This window comes from Synchytrium microbalum (assembly GCF_006535985.1).
Source record: "Synchytrium microbalum strain JEL517 chromosome Unknown SmJEL517_scf0016, whole genome shotgun sequence".
Lineage (NCBI taxonomy): Eukaryota > Fungi > Chytridiomycota > Chytridiomycetes > Synchytriales > Synchytriaceae > Synchytrium > Synchytrium microbalum.
The window spans coordinates 68,399-86,964 of record NW_022158365.1 but is presented as its reverse complement, the minus strand read 5'-3'; the positions used below and the strand labels follow the sequence as shown (position 1 = coordinate 86,964).

Here is an 18,566-nt window from a genome sequence, read left to right as displayed (position 1 = left end):
CACCAATTTCATTGCTCTAGTCTTTCGAAGTCTTCTGTATACTCTCAATCATGATGGCCGAGTCGCTGAATTCACAGGTGCTAGTAGCAAACTAGTACACAACAAGGGCTGGATCAATGGCAGCATTGAAAGTGTACGAGGAAAAGCCGATTTCGTTTTTTCAGTGGAAGCCCCAGGCGTTGAGCCCGTCACAGTTAGATTCAAAGGAAGAAGGAGGAGTCATGATACTCCTGATGAGTGGGTCGCTGATGAATTCACACTAGCGAAGAAGGATGGTACCAAACTTGAGATGTGAATATGCGAGAAGGACTTTTGGCCTGCATGTAAATGATTTCAATTTATACAACTTTTTTATTATATACATGATTACCCGCTTCTCAGCTGCCTCTTCCTCAGCGTCGAAAGTCCCTACATAGTACATAGTAGCTTCGCGTGTTATACCCAATCTGAGCAATCCATCTCCCCGAGGAACGAGATGTAAATAATGTAAATGTCGCACCTGAAGTCGGAAAACAACAAAAGAAGTGTCAACACGAAGCAAGGCTTCGCTAAACTGCGCCTTGCCTGCTTTACACCTGTCGAATTTCAAGTTATAGAAGCTCAAGCAGTTAAATCTCTTGAAATATATGGATCCTCTCACTCTTTTCGCGACGTGCTTTTGAAACTTTTGTTGGAATGAAGACTTTGCACAAAATATTACATGATGATATCTTACTACTCCCACTGATTGTACGAATGGCCGATATACAAGATATCGGATCTCCTAAAGCGACATGAACTTTCTACAGAAAGCATTCCTTAACTGACATTCCTTAACATTCCCTAACTGACATTCCTTCACCGACTATCGGGAAATTCAAAGGTGCTTCCGAACCAAGTGCTAGTACTCGTGCGTCACGTACACGAGCTGCTTCTTCTTCAGTATCAAAGGCCTAGTAAAGGACCAAAGTGATCAGACTGCTGAACATCGTTGACTGAAAAGCTTCCACAAATAAACAATGGTGCTTCATACTTACACCCAAGTAGACACCACTGTATTTAGCTCTCCATTTGTTTCTCTTCCTGCACACGCCAATAAATCTACTACTCTTAGGTTTTGCGTCTCTACTAATAAAACGTAGATTAGATATGGACCCAGCCGTCCGACTCGCAACAAATTGAAAACGTCACTCTTCCCCATTTGCTTACTTTGAAAAGAAGACACCATTCCCAGTTGCAGAGCGACGAGCAGCGGCAGCAGCCTTGTATGCTTTGCTTGCATCAATCTCGGAATCGAATGTCCCTATATGGACTTTTCGCCCATTCTGCGATATCCTAGCCTGCCACCGTCCTGACTTTGCTCTCCTCACGCCTGTATACGTAGATGTTCGAGTGGCCGATTTCAAAGACGCGGAAGAAGTGATTTGCTCTGATTGACCAGAGTCATTCCCGTTTGTCACAGTGTCAGTATCTGACTCGCGGTCGCCGTTGCTGTTCTCCTCAATGTCTGGGCTCTGGGAACGGTGCTGACTGACAGCAATATCATGCTCATAATTGTAAGAATCGTCGTTATGTTCGTAGATGTCGCTCCTAGAATGCAAACGAAAAAAAGTAAGGATAAAGTTCATTCGTCATAATGATCCAAGCGCCTCCACTTACACAGACAGGCTCCTCGCTCGTTCATTGCGATCCTGCACTACCTCTTCTTCGCCATCATTCTCATCATCTGTGAATTCAGCCGTGTCATCATCTCCATACCATATGGGACGTCTTTTATTCGGTGGCGTATACTCATCAGAATCAACATATGACTGTGTCCGTTTAAGTCCTTTCACAATTTGCTCTTTGAACGTAGATCTGGATGCCACACTGGCGGTTTGGACGGTCCCCATCGTTCCGTAAATCCACGGCAATGATCCTGTACGTTTGATGACAAACTCCAGTGGAACAGTTTGAGAAGAGCTCATGACGATTAGTGATCAGTTATAGCTGATATAGACTGTGTCAAAAATAATGCGATTGTGGATTGATGATGCCAAGTGGTACACCAAATTAAACTGTAGGCGTGGAACGGTACTCAGTGACTAGTCAGTCAACCAAAGTTATGAGGATATGGACCAAGAGAGTCACAATGGAATATAGGCCAGGTGAAGCTGTGACTGGTGTATGGCTTACCGTCTTCCGGTCCTTACTTTTTTCAGATGGAGGGCGGGGTTTGAAAACATTGTCAGGGCTTTTCTTCGCATCGTTGCGCCTACACCTGTTTAGTTTTATTGCTATAGTTTAGTTTTGGTAAAATACACAACCTGACGCGTCCAGTTAGCTTCACATGGCCCAAAAATGGCTCGAATACGCATGGGATGTCAATCGATCTACGCTTGTCGCCAATCGAAACCCCCCACGTGAGCGGGAACAGAGGATTTTTCGAAAAATTACATGATATACTGCTTTTACGAATGAAAAATATACAATAACAAAACGGAGACAAGGTTCAATCTGGTTTTTGTGCAAGCAAAGCAAGCAGCCACCTTCAAAGCAGCAGCAAAGCTTTCGACATGCTGGGTTCACGGGAAGTTCAGAGGGGCATCAGCACCCACTTCCAGTACATGCTCGTCGCGTCTACGAGCTGCCCGCTCTTCAGTATCAAAGGTCTGAGAATGAAAGAAAAAGATGAGAATCTTGTATTGCTTGCTGAAAATGAGTGAGGTACTTCACTTACTCCCAACCATTTGCCACCGTATTTGGCACCCCATTTATTCTTATTCTTACACACTCCTATGAACTGACTAGTTTTGACTCTACGGATGGAGCGAATTGGTGGTTAGTTGCTGCTGTTCCGTTTTTACCCCCAAGCCAAGCAATGGATTTCGTTTATTAAGTACTTGCCTGGGCATAGTAACATCAGAGGGACGGGCGACCGTATTGATATCAGAGCGACGGGCGACCGCTTCCTCATACTTCTTGGCAGCTTCAATTTCTGTGTCGAAGGTGCCAACTTGAATCTTTTTACCAGCCCTACTGATAATTGCTTGCCAGCGTCCAGATTTAGCCTTTGATACACCCTTGAACTGGGATGTTTTTTTGTTTGATTTCGGGGCCCGTGGTGATTGAGCGAAAATCTCCTTTACGACCTGAGAACGTACAGTGATAGCATCATCCACCTCGCCGTCTTCCTTCTCTCTCTCGTCTAGCTCACCCTCTTCTTTGTCGTCTTCTCCCTCTGTCTCATGAGCCAATGGCGGACTCGTAGCGAGACGACCTTCCTCCTCGTCATCGTCTTCCTGCTCCTGCTCCTCCTCGTCACTTTGACTTTCATCGTTATGAATCTCCATATCCTCTACATCAGATGCGTATATATCGCTCCTGCGAAAGCAGAAACGAATAAAAGTGTCAAAGTTATGGATTGACTGTAAACATGACTGTTCCAACTCGTAAGCTTACACCGACAGACTCCTCTCCCTGACAGCTCTTGCCGGAAGATCATCCATTAAATCATCTTCATCATCACTGAATACCGGTAAGTCTTCATCGTTGAGTGACTTGAATGTTGCTAACATAGGTCCAACAGCATCAAGACGGGACGGTACACCGTTAAAAGCTACGTGCATGGGTGCTTTGCCCTTAGAATTAGAGGGGACACTGGTGGTTTGAAGGGCGACGGGGCCATATTGCTTGAAGGGCAATGTCCCAGAACGTTTTGCTACATACTCCAAAGGGACCCGTTGAGATGTGCTCATGACTTCAGTTGTAGCTGGTATTAAGGGTATACGTCTTGAGGCTATGGATTGCTGGTGCCAAGGGGGTACGCCCTCCTGCGAGGCCGAAAAGCAGTTCGGAAATACAATGGTGCCAATTGCAGATCCACAAGCTGTTGAAGATAAGGAGGAAGAGAGTTAGTTGGTACCGATAGTTGTACAACTAATGCCACTGTCGATGCGGATGCCGCTCTTACCTCGTTAGGATTATAGTGTTTTTGATGAAACTTAGGTTTTTTGGTAAGTAAGGGTGTGTTTCGCCTTAAGTGAAGCTTCACGACAAAGCAATGCAGGAGCGCCTCGTCGTCTGACCACCAACATAGACACGCGAAGAAGCCTTGCAAAACGTTCAGAGTGTATAGAAAATCACCTTCTTGACGTGGTTTGAACGATTTCGCAGGCGTTGATCGCGCTGGAATCGTGAAGTTTACGTTTTCAGATACGTTGGTTTATGTTAACTACTTAACTACTTTACAATACACAGATGCTCCTCTACTGTTATTACAAATGTTCGTTTGGTAGCTCTGTCGACGATGGGTGCTTCCACATTGAGCGCTAATGGCAGATTATGCGAGCGACGCCGACCCCAGTTCATGCTCTCAAGTCTCAACAGGACAGACAGCGTTTAAAGATACCTCGTGAACGACAAGGTGTTGGTTGAAACTGTCGTCCGTGCCTACACTCACAACTCATATCGGAAAACAGATTACAGCAAGCAAACCACGGCGGACAGGCGCCGCTTCTCAGCAAGTAGTGCAGTGATGTGGTGAGTCCGCTCTACTGTGCTATCGTCACTAGATCAATCTATCGCCTGCCAAATGTTGGCAAATTCTTAACTGCTGTTTGTCGCAGTTTCCAGTCATTGTTTGAGACGGCTTGCTGATTCCAAATCTGTAATAGAGCCAACACTACTCATACCAAGTGGATCATGATCTGGATGGCTCCTTCTCTCTCTTCTACTGCCTTCGGACTGTTCTCCCAAACCACACATCAACCGTTCGACATTTTTTGTTTTTGTTTTGAATTGGCTGGCAAGAGACGAGACAAGATGTCGTTAGCAGAGCATACACTCACTCTTTAGGCGCATAGGCATATCAGACAACCAGTTACCACTTGGCTACCTGAATATGAAACACCTCAAGACTACTCAATCACCATCCTAAACCACGTTTCATGAGCCAACGGAAGGAACGGTTGTCCGCAATTCCACGAAGAGACCATTGCGTGGTTGCTGCCCAAGCGTAAAAACTTCATCCGAGGACACGCTCCTCTCCAGTGGTAAGAGGGAACCTGGGCAAAGCGTCAACTGCCATTTGAACCGGCTGCCTTGATCCTCACCTGGCAGGACTTGGTTGGGGCGAATGATGGGTGGCAGAGGATTTGGATTACAGGCCAGCTTCTCTTATCTGACAGGTATGTGCAGGATTAATTAACACTCTATACTCTTACTAACCCTTTCTTGGTCTTGCCAGGTATCGAAGAGTGAATTTGAGGCTGTGCATTTGTACGGGCAGGAGACGCTATTTGGTGGCTGTCGGAGGGGCGAAGCGGATACGTGAGTCAAGTATTCGACCTTCTAATGGCAAAAGACAAGGAGAGAACGTCCTTGTCTGGACGATCTGCGAAAGAGGTAACTTGTCCAGCCAGAAATGTTGGATATTGGCTCGATACTCACACCACACAATCGCTAGATTCTTGTTTTGCCTTCTACTTTCGTTTCACTGCTTCTATAGATTGAAGTACACAATATCAACACGTCACACGCATGGGACAACAACTATAACAGTTGCCACGAGATACTTTTTGATTCAATTCTGTGATTATATTTTATAAACACTTATTTGGGTCTACAAAAAGGTGTTAGTTGCGGATTGCAGCATGCGTTTCCCTGTCAAGCATCTGGAAGACACGTCTTATTCAGCTCTTAGCAATTCCGGAATATCGAAATACGAGGACCGAGCTTCAAAAACAACGCGTCCGTCCCATGCAATGACTCGAACTGCAATGTCGAAATCAAACCACTCAGCACTTAGCAGCTCTGACGAAAAAGGTCTGTAATGGCCGAGCAGTCTTCCAACAAGAGACAGCGTCCAGATGAGCCTGATGCCACTCCGTCACCACACACTGCAACGAATTCCAACCCATCGTCAAATGTCAAATCAGACAACGAGAGTCAAAATCAACAACAAGCTGGAGCATCTACTAAACCAAAACCACTGGAGCAATGCATAGTACATGGGAAAACGCCTGGAAATGATATTCTGGATGAAGTTTGTGCTGTATGTCTTCGACATCCTGCCTTCGGTTTTTGTTGGATCAAGCGTGCTGCACAACTGTTTAGACTGATGGTTTATTTTCAATTTCTAGTTTCTATGGGAGCAAATATCAAAGTTTCCATCGTCAAATTATGTCATGGAGGTTGGTTTCGGCAAGCTTACGACGTTTTCTGCTTTCAAGAACATGGGCTCAATACCCTTTTACTAGATCGAGGGCAAGCTTGGAGTATTTGTAGACAAGAGAACTAATCAACGTGTCCATGGCGTGTACTCTACCGAAGCAGGTAGCATTGATCCTCCTAGCATCACAGGACTGTTTTTGTTCGACTGACTTCCTAAAACGACCATACTAGTCCTTCCTGATTCCAGAGATCTTCGCTTTGAGAGTGACATGACGATGGTAGGCTCTCGCCAAAATATCTACAGCGTACATCGTGAATTACTCTCTGGTTACTACTAGAAACGACACGAACTCTTCAACAAGACTTTAAATACTCTATATCAACAAAAATTGAAGCCTGGCTACACGGTAAATATCATCAATACTAGCGGGAAATAATTTATTCTGACCCAGTCTCAAAACATAGGGATCACAAATCTATGCTACTCATACCAAAGTCCGAGATGAATTCTATTCTACACGCACCGATGGAAGAGTTCGAGTATCAAAGGATCTAGCTACCTTAAAGGTAAACACAGCGTGAACTACTTTGGTCCAGTATGACTTCCTCGAACGTATCGCTTTTTTTTGTTCTTAGGTGGTTCCAGAACATGGAGTGATTGAAAAACGCAAGTTTGGTGACATAAATATTCATTGTCCTCGTCATGAACTTGATTTCAGAATAAGTTTCAACGCTGAAATTCCAGGTATGAGCTATGTCAAGTTGATTGCAAGGGAGCGAATCCAATGTCTCCGTTTTTAGCTCAACTCCCACCATCACACGTACCAATGACCTCATACCGTGATAAAGACCGTGTATCGTATCGACATCAGATCTGTCAAATCGATTTGACTCAAGTGACGCAGCATCTTACTGGCACTCCGGAGGTGATCATGAACACGATCCTCTCCTTTTGTTGCACAGCTAAGCTAACACACATGCCCTTAGCAATCGAATACAGTGACTCATGAATTTGAGGTTGAATTCCTGTATCCCAAAATATTAGCGGACTTTGTTCGTGCAGGAGATGCACGTCGATTCAAGGAGCATCTTGCAGTGTTTCTGAACAATATTCGCATGTTTGCACGCGGTGAATTCGTGTAATATAATTTTGTAGGTAGTGGCAAATGTAAATAAGCAATTTTTGCTATATGGCTATACGTGGTTTGTTGTTTGTTGAATGCTGGTCTGAACGCGTCACCTACTTTGTTCAACAAAACCAGCAGGGAGACGAAGCTTTTAAGAAGAGGATAAAAAGCTCAGCAGTAATTACTGTTTACAAGGGGCATTCATCATGTTCAGGTAAGTCCTATGGTATATAGAGTTTCAATGCTTCTAAATTCAAAACACCCCTCATCTGAAATAGGAATCAATATGACAATGATATCACGACATGGTCTCCACAAGGACGTATACATCAAGTCGAATATGCACTAGAAGCTGTCAAGCAAGGATCTGCTGCTGTGGGACTGCGCTCAAAAACTCATGTTGTTCTCCTATCATTAAAAGTAAAACTCATGATGGATTGTTTGAGAGTCCAACTTTAAATGTGATTGGAAGCAGCATGTTGATGCTAACTTCTCTTTTATTATTTATTTGAATTTATAAAGAGATCTCCAAGTGAACTGGCTTCATCCCAAAAGAAGCTCGTACGAGTTGATGACCACTTGGGTATTGCTTTTGCTGGATTGACTTCAGATGCTCGTGTATTGAGGTAGTTGATCTGTTAGAGTAGCTGTTTGCTTTGCCAATCATCAAAAGGACTGTTGGAAGATAAACGTGTCACGCATTATCCATCTGACCTGTTCTCGTTTTGCTCATTCAATTCCTAGTAACTTTATGAGAACTGAAGCTATGCGTTCTCGCATGGTGTACAACCGGCCTATACCCATCTACCGAATTGTCGCTGCAATTGGTGACAGTACGTTATTCTCAAATTTAGTTTCTAGTCTCAACGAAACAATAATCAACTTGAACGATACATAACAATTACTAGAGGCACAAGTCAACACTCAACGATATGGAAGGAGGCCATATGGTGTTGGATTGTTGGTTGGTGGATATGATGTGAGTGTTTGCCACAAATCCAAAATTGGTTCTCTGCTGTTGCAATAGCTTTTTTTGCTCACCTCCCTTCCATTAGGAAACTGGTCCACACTTGTACGAATGCTCTCCATCTGGGAACTTTTTCGAATACATTGCAATGAGCATTGGAGCACGATCACAATCAGCAAAGACTTATTTGGAGAAACATTACTTGAGTTTTGCTGATGGTAAGATTGTATTCACGTCTATCTTACGACATAAAGCCTTGCAAGGTTTTCCTTTTTTTGTTAACCTCAACAACTCTGACGACGAAAACACCTCCCAATTATTTCGAATAGCATCACGAGACGACCTTGTAGTCCACGGACTCCGATCTCTCCGTGACACACTACAACAAGACAAAGAACTCGACACCACAAACTGTTATCTAGCAATCACAGGCAAAGACAACAAGTTTGAAATCGTGGAAGGTGATGCCTTGACAAAGTTCTTGAATGTATTGCGAACTACTGATGGTGTCGTTGGAACTGCCCCTACTGGAGATGAACCTACTGCTCCATCTGGTGATGATTCGGTTGTGCCTATGGAAACTGAATAAAACTGTGTACCAAACGAGGGTAGATATTTGTAAAGAACGAGTTGCTTGAAAAAAACTTATAAATCACTATCAAAACTGGACTATATTTCAAGAAAGGGGGTTTTACTACTATCTTGCGGTGGCTAGGTACACGAACTATTCTTGGGCTTCTTGCTCCGGTTGTGATAGTGTTGGAGCCAAGACTGTGCTTGTATGTGCAGAAGCCGGTCGGGCTTTGAGTTCATGTGCGATGGAGGAGTTGCTCTTTAAGACTTCAGCGGATTGGGTTCGAGAAGTTTGTTTGAGTGGTGCTGATGTGGCAAAATGATCATTAGAACAAAAGGTTTCAGAATGGGTCTTTGAATGACATACCAGGAGTATTTGATGCTGTTACCGCTTCAATCGGTGATTGATTGCTGGTTGAAACTGGTGCAGACTTGAGTGGAGCTAGAGTTGCCAGCAAGAAGGGTGAGCTAAAAAAACCAGACTAGCGCATTGAAGAACGTACCAGGAGTATGTGCTACAACTGCCTCAATCGGCTCGTTGTAGCTGGTTGCAGCTGGTACCGGTGGTGAAGTCGAGGTTGTGAGTGCTGCTAAAAGTTGATTTGAAGTGAGTATTAATTCGTAACCAAAAAAAAGATTAGATACAGGTTAATGTGCCTTACCGGCAGTCACAGGTCCAACACTGTTACTCAACACCCCAACTTCAGCAGCAGGTCTATGTACAGTAGCGCTCAGGTATTCAATACTAGTATCCAAGGCTTGCAACCTCAACTGCAAGGGCGACAGCAAGTTTGCAGTGGTTTGCTCAAACGACATGACATCAACCCAAGTTTTCGAGTGTTCTTTAATTCCATTCACGTCGTTGGAGAGTGTTCGTAACTGGATACTGAGCTCTTGGTCGAGCTCTCGTTGGATGGTCTTCACTTGTTCCTTTACGGTATCGAGTGATTTGGTAAGCGGGGCAATACTGTATTCGATTCCGTCAATGCGTTTGAAAGTCATGTCTCTCCATAATTTTGTTTCTCGTGCGTCACTTTCACGTTCCTTTTCGTGTGTGGCGCGTGCATCTCGTAGACGTTCACGTTCACGAGACTTGGATTCGGCGAGTTCGTGAGATAATTGTTTTGTCAACGGTTGTTCGACTTCCAGTTGTGCTGATAGTCGAGACAGGTTGGATTTGATTTCAGATATTACGGATTCGGTTTCTTGAGCGTTTGATTTTAGTGCCAGGAATTCCTTGATTTCGGTTATGGATTGTGAGCGTGTGTTGGTTTCGGTTTCGAGGGATTCGGTGATTTGGTGACGGATGCTCGTCATGTTGGTTTCTAATTCCGTTAGTTTGGCTGGAAGGGCGTTCAAAGCATCGTCTAATGAAGCCGCCTTGCTTTCGGAAGTACCCTTGAATTTCACGTATTGGATTTGATGTTCCTCGAAACGAGCATCCAATTTACCCAATTGGGATTGCAAAGATTTGCGAGACGCATCGACATCATCTACCAGTTTCAATCGTATGGATTCAATCATGGTATTCTGACTAGCCAATTTGGCATCCAATGCCGTTCTCGTGCTATCCAAAGCACCATTCACAGTCTCGATTTCCGAATGAGTAGCCGAAGTACTCTTCAAACTGGACACTTGAGCTTCCAAAATTGTTACCTGAGCACTCAATTTAGTAATACTGGTAGTCAATGCCGATTGAGCATCTTGATGAGTAGAAGCATCCAACTTTTCGTCTAGTGTGCTTGTAACAGCATCCATTTGCAAATCCAACATGTCAATTCTAGCATCCCTCATAGCAATAGCCTCATCTAATCGTGCATCACGTTCGTGCATGGCATGATCAAGTTTGGAGTCCTGTGATGAGATTGCTTGTGATAGTGATGTGGATGAAGAAGTGATTGCTTGTTGGATTTGGGCATCAAATTTGGTTATTGCGTGATCAAGACGGGCATATGCAGCTGAGAATTCGGTTTGCAGGTTGGAGTCTCGAGTGGATAGGGAGTTTTGTAGTTGGGAGTCTCGTAAGGCCAGCGCGTCTTTTAAGGACTCGTCTCGGGTAGCTAGAGCTTGTTGCAATTTAGTGTCTCTGGTAGCTAATTCCGTGGCAATGTGAGCATCTCGTGTCGATAACGCTGCGTCAAGGTGAGCATCTCTTGTACTCAATTCCTTGACCAAGTGCTCATCTCGTGTAGCAAGAGCATCCTTCAATTGAATATCTCTCATAGTGAAAGCCTCTTCAATTCTATCATACTTGACAGCCAACTCCTCATCCAATACGATTTTAGCTGCTGCAAGTGTAGCGATTCCTTGACTCAATTGACTAGCACTTGACTCCATTCGAGCCACATCAGCAAAACGAGTGTCGTTGCACTCTTTAACTGCATTCAGGCATTTGGTTTCCGTCTCTAGAACATCGGCTCGTAGCGACAACGATGGAAGTGTTTCTTGCACTTGTTGCATATTATCAACCACTTGATCAAGTCGTGATTGCGCACTCTTCAATTCTTCTTGCGTGTTTGATATCATTTGTAGTCCCTTCATGGCAGCTTCCATAGCGGATATATGATCATCTTGTTCTAAATCTCCTGATTTGACGACACTTTGTTCCAGTAATTCCAATCTTGTCGATAAAGTTTGCAATGTTTGGTTGCATTGAGCGACAGAATCATCCATTTCAGACTGTCCAGCTTTGGAATTGAGGACACCTGAAATATTGTTTACGATTTCCTCAATAGTTTCAACGCCACCACGGAGTTCGGATACAGCAACCATTATTCCAGACTCCATGTCAGATACTTGACTAGACGTTGGTCGAGCGTCCAATTCTGTCTTGAAAGCAGCCATAGTTGTATCAATTTGAATACTGTGTAGCTGTAATTTAGCTTCTGAATCACTGGTTAACTTCGATACGTTGGCCTCAATTTCACTAGTCTTGGATTTGGTATCATTCAATTCTCGAATGATTTCAGATACGAGTTTCTCTACTGTGGTTGCCGAGTCTTCAAACCCAATTTGTTGAGATTTGCGAACGGATGCAATGGTATCGGTTAGATGATTAATGTGGTCGTTAAACACCGTCTCAGCGTCCTTGACACGGTTCTTGACTTGAGTGATTTGAGTGTTGAAGTCATCACTTTGTCGTACTCGTGATGCATTCATTTCAGTTGACAGAGACTTCATTTCGTGTGTTGATGTCAACTGAGCTTCCATCAACTCTTGTTTCAAACCATCAATATCTTGACGATGGTTTCGATCAACGTTATCGAATCGTTCAGCAACGTCCCTAGTCAGAGTCTCCAAGCGAGCTTCAACTTGCATCCTAGCACGAATTTCAGAGCGTATGACTTCTTGAAGTGCCGATGATCGAGTAATATCGGATTTCTCAACGAGTAAGATAGCTTCCTGCAATTCTTTAACTGCAACAGCGGTTTGCTGACGAGTATCAGCTTGTTGAGCCTGCAAATCTTCAGCACGTTTAGAAATGTCTACCTGCAGGACCTTGACGATATCTTCCACATCTTGTCGTAATCGTGACTCAAATTTGGTACGTTGCAAACGCTCGTCGGTGATGACACTTTCACAATCAGTGATTTTAACGGTTATTGCATCCACGAGTTTAAAATTTTGATCGACGACCTGTCGTTCCATGATTCGTAGTTGATTGACAATGGAGTTAAGAGCCTTATCACGTTCTTCACGTTCTTGTCCCAAAGCAGTAGCGATGCTTCCTCTGACAGATTCAACACGTTGTATAGCAGCTTGATCCAAAGAAGCCATAACACGACGTATCTCACTATACGAATCCTTGATGTTGACTTCATGTTGAGCTCTAGCTTTCGATTCAGCATCAATTCGACTCCTGATATCGTTAATAGCAGCTTCACATCGTCTTGCTATTGCATCAATAGCAGTCTCAGCACCAGATCTGACTCGTTCAAGAGCTTGATCGTGATCTCGAACGGCACGAGCAACTTGTCCTAGATGTTGCTGTTCAGTTTCGACTTCCTTGGTAATGGATTTTAATTCGGCACCAGCTTCGACTGCTTTGAGCGTGGCTCCTTCGACACGGTATCTCACACGTCCTAACTCTTCTTGCAAGGCACGACTGCGTTCATCGTCTTCATGTAATGCTCGATCATGCACGTTTTGGCGAGATACCAGTTCGGAAAGTAAACTATTAGCACGTTGTGATTCCCTCTCAAGTCGTGCATTGATATCCATTACTGCGGTCTTGCTACGAGATTCAGATTCGGAGACTACACGAGTTACATCTCGTAAGGAAGCTGAATCCAATGTGACCTTTTCCTGTAGTGAATCTACCTTGGCGGCTAATGCAGCTAGTAGTGTTCTTCCCATAGACAATTCTTGTTCCATGTGTGAGCGAGATTTGCGTTCGAGGTATAACTGTTCTTCTGTTTGTGCTAGCCTCGTCAGCAGCTGTTGTTGGTCGTTTACTCCAACGGCTATAACGTCTGATGATGCATTCAAATAGGGATTGCTACTACTGCTGTTGTTGTTGACAGGAGACGCTAAAGTCGACATGTTTCCAAAATTCGATCCAGGTGACGTTATAGCTGAATACGGCGTGTAAGGCGTTATAGGAGAATTCAAGGTCGAATACTGTTGCAGCAATGTTGATGCGCCATTGTTAGGTCTGCTGTATGATAAGTCAATGCCTGAATCCTTGTTGTGACTTTGTTGCAACTGTGTCGTTTGTGGTGGAGGAAGAGGTACGGAATTTCGCAGTGGCGATGTTGGCATCTGTATCTGTAGAGATGCTGGTCGTGGTGGTGATGAGATTGGTGGTATAATTGTAGAAGGCATTAAAGGTGGTCTCGCTGAAACTCCTGTACGGTAGTCGTTCTGACTTTGTGCGTTACGCATTCCCAAAAAGTCAGACGGATTTGGCCAATTGTTTGTGTTTGATGATATAGACCTTGCTGCTTGTTGTAGAGCAGGAGCGGCAGGCTCCCTTGGTTCTCTGATTTGTCTCTGCGATGATGAGAAGCGTCAGATATGGTGGAATTGTCTGCATTCTGCCAGGTAAGCCCACAACAAACAGAAGTAAAAGACGCACAGGGCTGGTGTCTGAGAATGAAATTCCGCTCATCTTCCTGTATTCTTCAATCTCGAGTTGCCTTTGCATTGCCTTCCTATAATTAGTGGCGAGTGTGAGAAGTACATACGCGTTTATGCGGCACTTGGACCAGTACAAACCCATGTTTTGCTTCGTCTCGTTGCTTGCTGAGATATTCTTTAAGCTTGACATTGGCTTCATTGCGATCATGGTCTCGTTTCTCAACCGAGTTCCAGTCCATGTCGAGCACCGGTACGTGAATTTGATGTCCAAGTCACGAGATCAAGTGGTAGACAGGCCGAGTAAAATGAACTGTAGTTCGTTAGCAATTGGTAGTCGCGGTGCTCAGTTGACTAAAAAATAGGCAGGGTCGATACTACCACTCACATCCCAATCAAATCGCCGGAACTTGGTTCTTGTATAAGTAGACAAGTAGCAGCAGTAGACCATACAAAGCACTAGTAGAATGCCTGGTAAGTTGGCCTAAAGTTACTACTGACAACAACAAGCAGTCTACACTTTACGCCCAAACACTCACATTCGGGTATGAACACTAGGCCCAGATGAATGGTTGGAGACAGTCAAGAAATGCCAGTATCTGCCGGAACCCGATATAAAGAAACTATGCGATACAGTACGCAAGGGCTTTCTCTGTCTCGTCCGCCCCCTTACATCAACAACATGTTGTGGATTACGAATATATATAGAACTAAACCAAACCATATACACAACGATAGGTCAAAGACTTGCTCATGGAAGAATCAAACATCCAACCTGTACATAGTCCTGTCACCGTCTGTGGTGACATCCACGGACAGTTCTTTGACCTCATCGAGTTGTTTCGTGTCGGAGGAGAGATTCCTACTACCTCTTACATATTTATGGTATAATACAGATCATTGGAGAGATGTAAGCCTATAGAATGCTCACCAAGCACATCCTTCACACCCTAGGGTGACTTTGTAGATCGTGGATATTACTCGCTAGAAACATTTACATTATTGCTGGTCCTCAAGGCCAGGTACGACAGATAAAAATATCGTTTTTTGTCATTGGATCTCGTCTGAATCAATAAAAATCTACTGTAGGTATCCAGACAAGATTACACTATTGCGAGGAAATCATGAAAGCAGACAGATAACACAAGTATATGGCTTCTATGGTAACGAAGACATCAATATCTTTATTGATCAATTCATCTCATTACTCTTCTCGCTCACGCTTAGATGAATGCCAAACAAAATATGGCAATGCCAATGTGTGGAAGTATTGCTGCGGTGTCTTTGATTACTTGACATTGGCTGCAGTACGTAGCATATATTCCAGAAACGAAAATTATGCCAAAGAAGTTTCCCACATGAAAAAGTACTCACTCACTGTTTTCTTTAGATTGTAGACGGCAGAGTACTATGTGTGCACGGTGGATTATCGCCGGATGTACGTACATTGGATCAAATTCGAACAATACAGCGATGCCAAGAGATTCCTCATGAGGGTGCCTTCTGCGGTAAGACTAGTGCTTCTGAAGGTTGGAGTTTGAACATGGTTTTCTAACTATGGGCTTTCTAGACTTGATGTGGTCAGATCCTGAGGAAATTGAAACATGGGGCGTCAGTCCTAGAGGAGCAGGATGGTTGTTTGGTAGCAAAGTGACTTCAGAGGTATTTTTTATCTTTGGTTTGCGCTTGTTTTGCTTTCTTAACTGAAACAATCCATCACTCACACTAGTTCAACCATGTCAACAATCTGCTTTTAATTGCACGAGCCCATCAATTGGTTCAAGAGGGATACAAGTACATGTTCCCAGATTCCAATCTAGTTACAGTATGGTCCGCACCCAACTATTGTTATCGCTGTGGGAATGTTGCATCGATAATGGTGGTGGACGAGAGTCTGAATATTGACGAAAAGTCATTCAAGATATTCAATGCTGTTCCTGGTAAGTTGTTGCGTGTGTGATGATGTCGAATTGAAATTTGGAAAGCTGAAGTCCTCGTTTTGTTCTTCCCAACAGACAATGACAGATCGGTGCCTCCGAGACAACAAGCTCCTTATTTCCTCTAGTTTTTCTTTTTAAGCTTTCGTGTTGCACAAATAAACGTATTACTGAAGACACCTGCTTTTGATATCCCTCGACCGTGCAAAATAAGCGAACTGCGTTTATCGTCGACTCATGAAGTATGAATGATTCATTATGATTGTCATTCACAACGCGTTTGGCTCCAGCTTGGTTCAACTCTCAGCTTGGAATTACTGCTTCTGAGCCCCATTCTCGTACTAGCTGTTCAGGTCCATTTGCACGCCAGACCTCCTGCTCCAAACAGCCTGACATGCTAACATAACTAGATACAATATGATCTTTACTCAAGTTGGCCAGGCACTAAACTTGAAGAGCTTGGATGTTTTATTCCTTTATTGCTTTCTAACTTGACTCACTTAGTGTGGCATTCAAGTTGGCCAAAGCCTGTTTGATCAGCTTGCATCAGAGTAAATAATTTAATTGATCGTTTTGATTAGTGCTTCAACCACGTGGTTGTGGCAAACCTGACGTTGGTTGCAACATTAGGTATCAAGATGTCGAATTACGATACCCATTAAACACCTACAAGCAATTAGTCGTTGATACCGAGCGTAAAGTGAGTATCATCATTGGCAATTTCAAAGTGGAACTATGTTGTACCCCAAAAAAATCGATTTGATCGACCTATGTGGATGCTTTTGTTTCCAATTTACAATTGACATAATTTCTAACATGTGATTGTTTACATGTATTCAGACATGGAGGAAACGAAAGCAAACAGCACATCCTTCCTTCCCTGCTTCATACATTGAAAACGGAACATCAGGAAGAGGCAACAATTGGGCTCATGGGTATTGGGATACACGACGATTAGATGATATCATGGAATTGTATCGTTCCGTCTCGGAGAAGGCTAGTCGTTATGATGGGTGTATGTTGCTTCACAGGTACCCAGTTTCCCTGTCGAAGTGCCGGGTTTTTTGTCAGGAGCCTTACGGCTTTTTGTCTTCTCCTTTTCATAGTGTCGCTGGAGGAACTGGATCTGGTCTAGGATCTAGGTGAGTTTCCATGTTGGAACTGGCTTATTTTTGCGCCGATAATAGTTAAACTGTTTTATTCTCACCCAGGCTAGCAGAAGAAATACGCGATGCATTTCCTAAAGGCTTCATCATGTCGACCGCGTGAGTAGTATCGCTCTCACTATCTGCCAAACAAACTTGACGTTAATAAACCTAGTGTCATACCTTTTCAATCTGGAGAAACCACTCTACAAAGCTATAACACAATGTTAACTCTGGGCTGGCTTCAGAGGTATCCCTTTTGTGTAAGAGGTTTTTTCGCCATTCAAACCTTAACCTTGTTCTCTTCCAAAATCAAAGGAACGTCGACTTTATTGGCTTGTTTTCAAATGATTCCGTCATGGCTTCTATACATAGACAGCTTGGGATTTATGCTGGCAAAGGTTTGTTATGACAGGGTATCTTGCTTGTTTTTTTCCGCTCCCAATTCTCAAAGGAAACATCCACCTTCTTTTCAGCAACCACCCTCAACAATCGAGTATCACTTGACGACCTGAATGAGTATATTGCATCTTGCCTAGCTGCATTCTTGTTGCCAACAAGTGACTTGGTTAATGGAAGGTAAAATTTTCAAAGGTTTGGGTGTGTTCCAAATAACCGGGGAAAACACTTATACCTTCAACCCACCACCCCAAATCACTTATCTAGGCTGTCCACAAAATCCATTGACCCGTGGGCATTGATAACAGACATAACACCAATGCCTTGTTGTAAGATGGCTTCATTCTCGTCGTCTAGTATAGCTCGTCAAGCTTCAAAGTAATGAACGATCATGATAACGCCCGAACAGCAAACATTTCTTGCTGACCTTCTTTGTGCATATCAATAGGCACTCTGTGGTGGAAGGATGGGATGACATGGCTGCCAACTTGATGAGGAATGCTAGTGTGCCTTTTGCTGATCATAAGAGATTGTATAGTATAGTTGTCAATCCGTTTTTGTGAATTCATCTGTACGGTGATACATACTTTTTCGCTCTCTATGTCAGGACATTATCAAGTGCACTAGTAGCACGAGGGACTAACGGTGGTGATTATGGACTACGAACTGTGAATGTGTTGAACAGGATTGCTACCAAACTCAATGCTCCAAGAATATCACTTCACCAAACTTCTCACTACTATGGTATGATTCATTCTGGAAAATCTTTTTTTCTGCCATGAGCTTCATACCTTGTCAACAACCTTTTTGCTGTCATCTTTCTTAACTTACACATTCTAGCAACTGAACCTAAATCAACCAAGAAATCTTTAACGCTATGTTACAACAGTAACGATGTGGTCCCCATGCTTGAATCCGTGACTAGGAAGGCAAGAGCAATGTATACTGAAGGAGCATTCTTGCACTGGTATCAGAAATATGGTGGTGATGACACTCCATACGTGTTTGATGAATGCTTTGAAGAAATCACCTCTGTAATTGAATCATATAATGACTTTTGTTCATAGTAAACATATAAGTTATATTTTAGTAGTTTAAACACACGAATTTTGCAACAACAAAAAGGCTGCAGAGGAGCTGGCCGATAGTAGTGACTACATTCGCACTGTAGTAAAAACTACAGCAATCTAGTCTGGGTTTTGCTGTTACG

At 43.5% G+C, this 18,566-nt stretch overlaps 2 protein-coding genes across 2 annotated transcripts; both read left to right on the top strand.

Annotated features, from left to right (window-relative positions):
* Positions 1–7,465: 7,465 nt before the first annotated feature.
* Positions 7,466–8,815, top strand: SmJEL517_g03178 (uncharacterized protein; the record flags this gene model as incomplete). Its single annotated transcript, XM_031169106.1, has 7 exons — positions 7,466–7,473; positions 7,538–7,679; positions 7,782–7,885; positions 8,004–8,092; positions 8,168–8,238; positions 8,315–8,444; positions 8,556–8,815. The coding sequence occupies 7 exons, from the start codon at positions 7,466–7,468 to the stop codon at positions 8,813–8,815; spliced, it is 804 nt and encodes a 267-aa protein (XP_031024876.1).
* Positions 8,816–14,342: 5,527 nt separating this feature from the next.
* SmJEL517_g03177 (uncharacterized protein) lies at positions 14,343–18,507 on the top strand (the record flags this gene model as incomplete). Its single annotated transcript, XM_031169105.1, has 20 exons — positions 14,343–14,349; positions 14,434–14,510; positions 14,614–14,760; positions 14,830–14,897; positions 14,965–15,038; positions 15,103–15,182; positions 15,266–15,383; positions 15,446–15,537; positions 15,605–15,815; positions 16,394–16,512; positions 16,653–16,843; positions 16,919–16,954; positions 17,024–17,077; positions 17,276–17,358; positions 17,434–17,536; positions 17,624–17,734; positions 17,805–17,888; positions 17,964–18,100; positions 18,197–18,390; positions 18,505–18,507. The coding sequence occupies 20 exons, from the start codon at positions 14,343–14,345 to the stop codon at positions 18,505–18,507; spliced, it is 1,989 nt and encodes a 662-aa protein (XP_031024873.1).
* Positions 18,508–18,566: the final 59 nt, after the last annotated feature.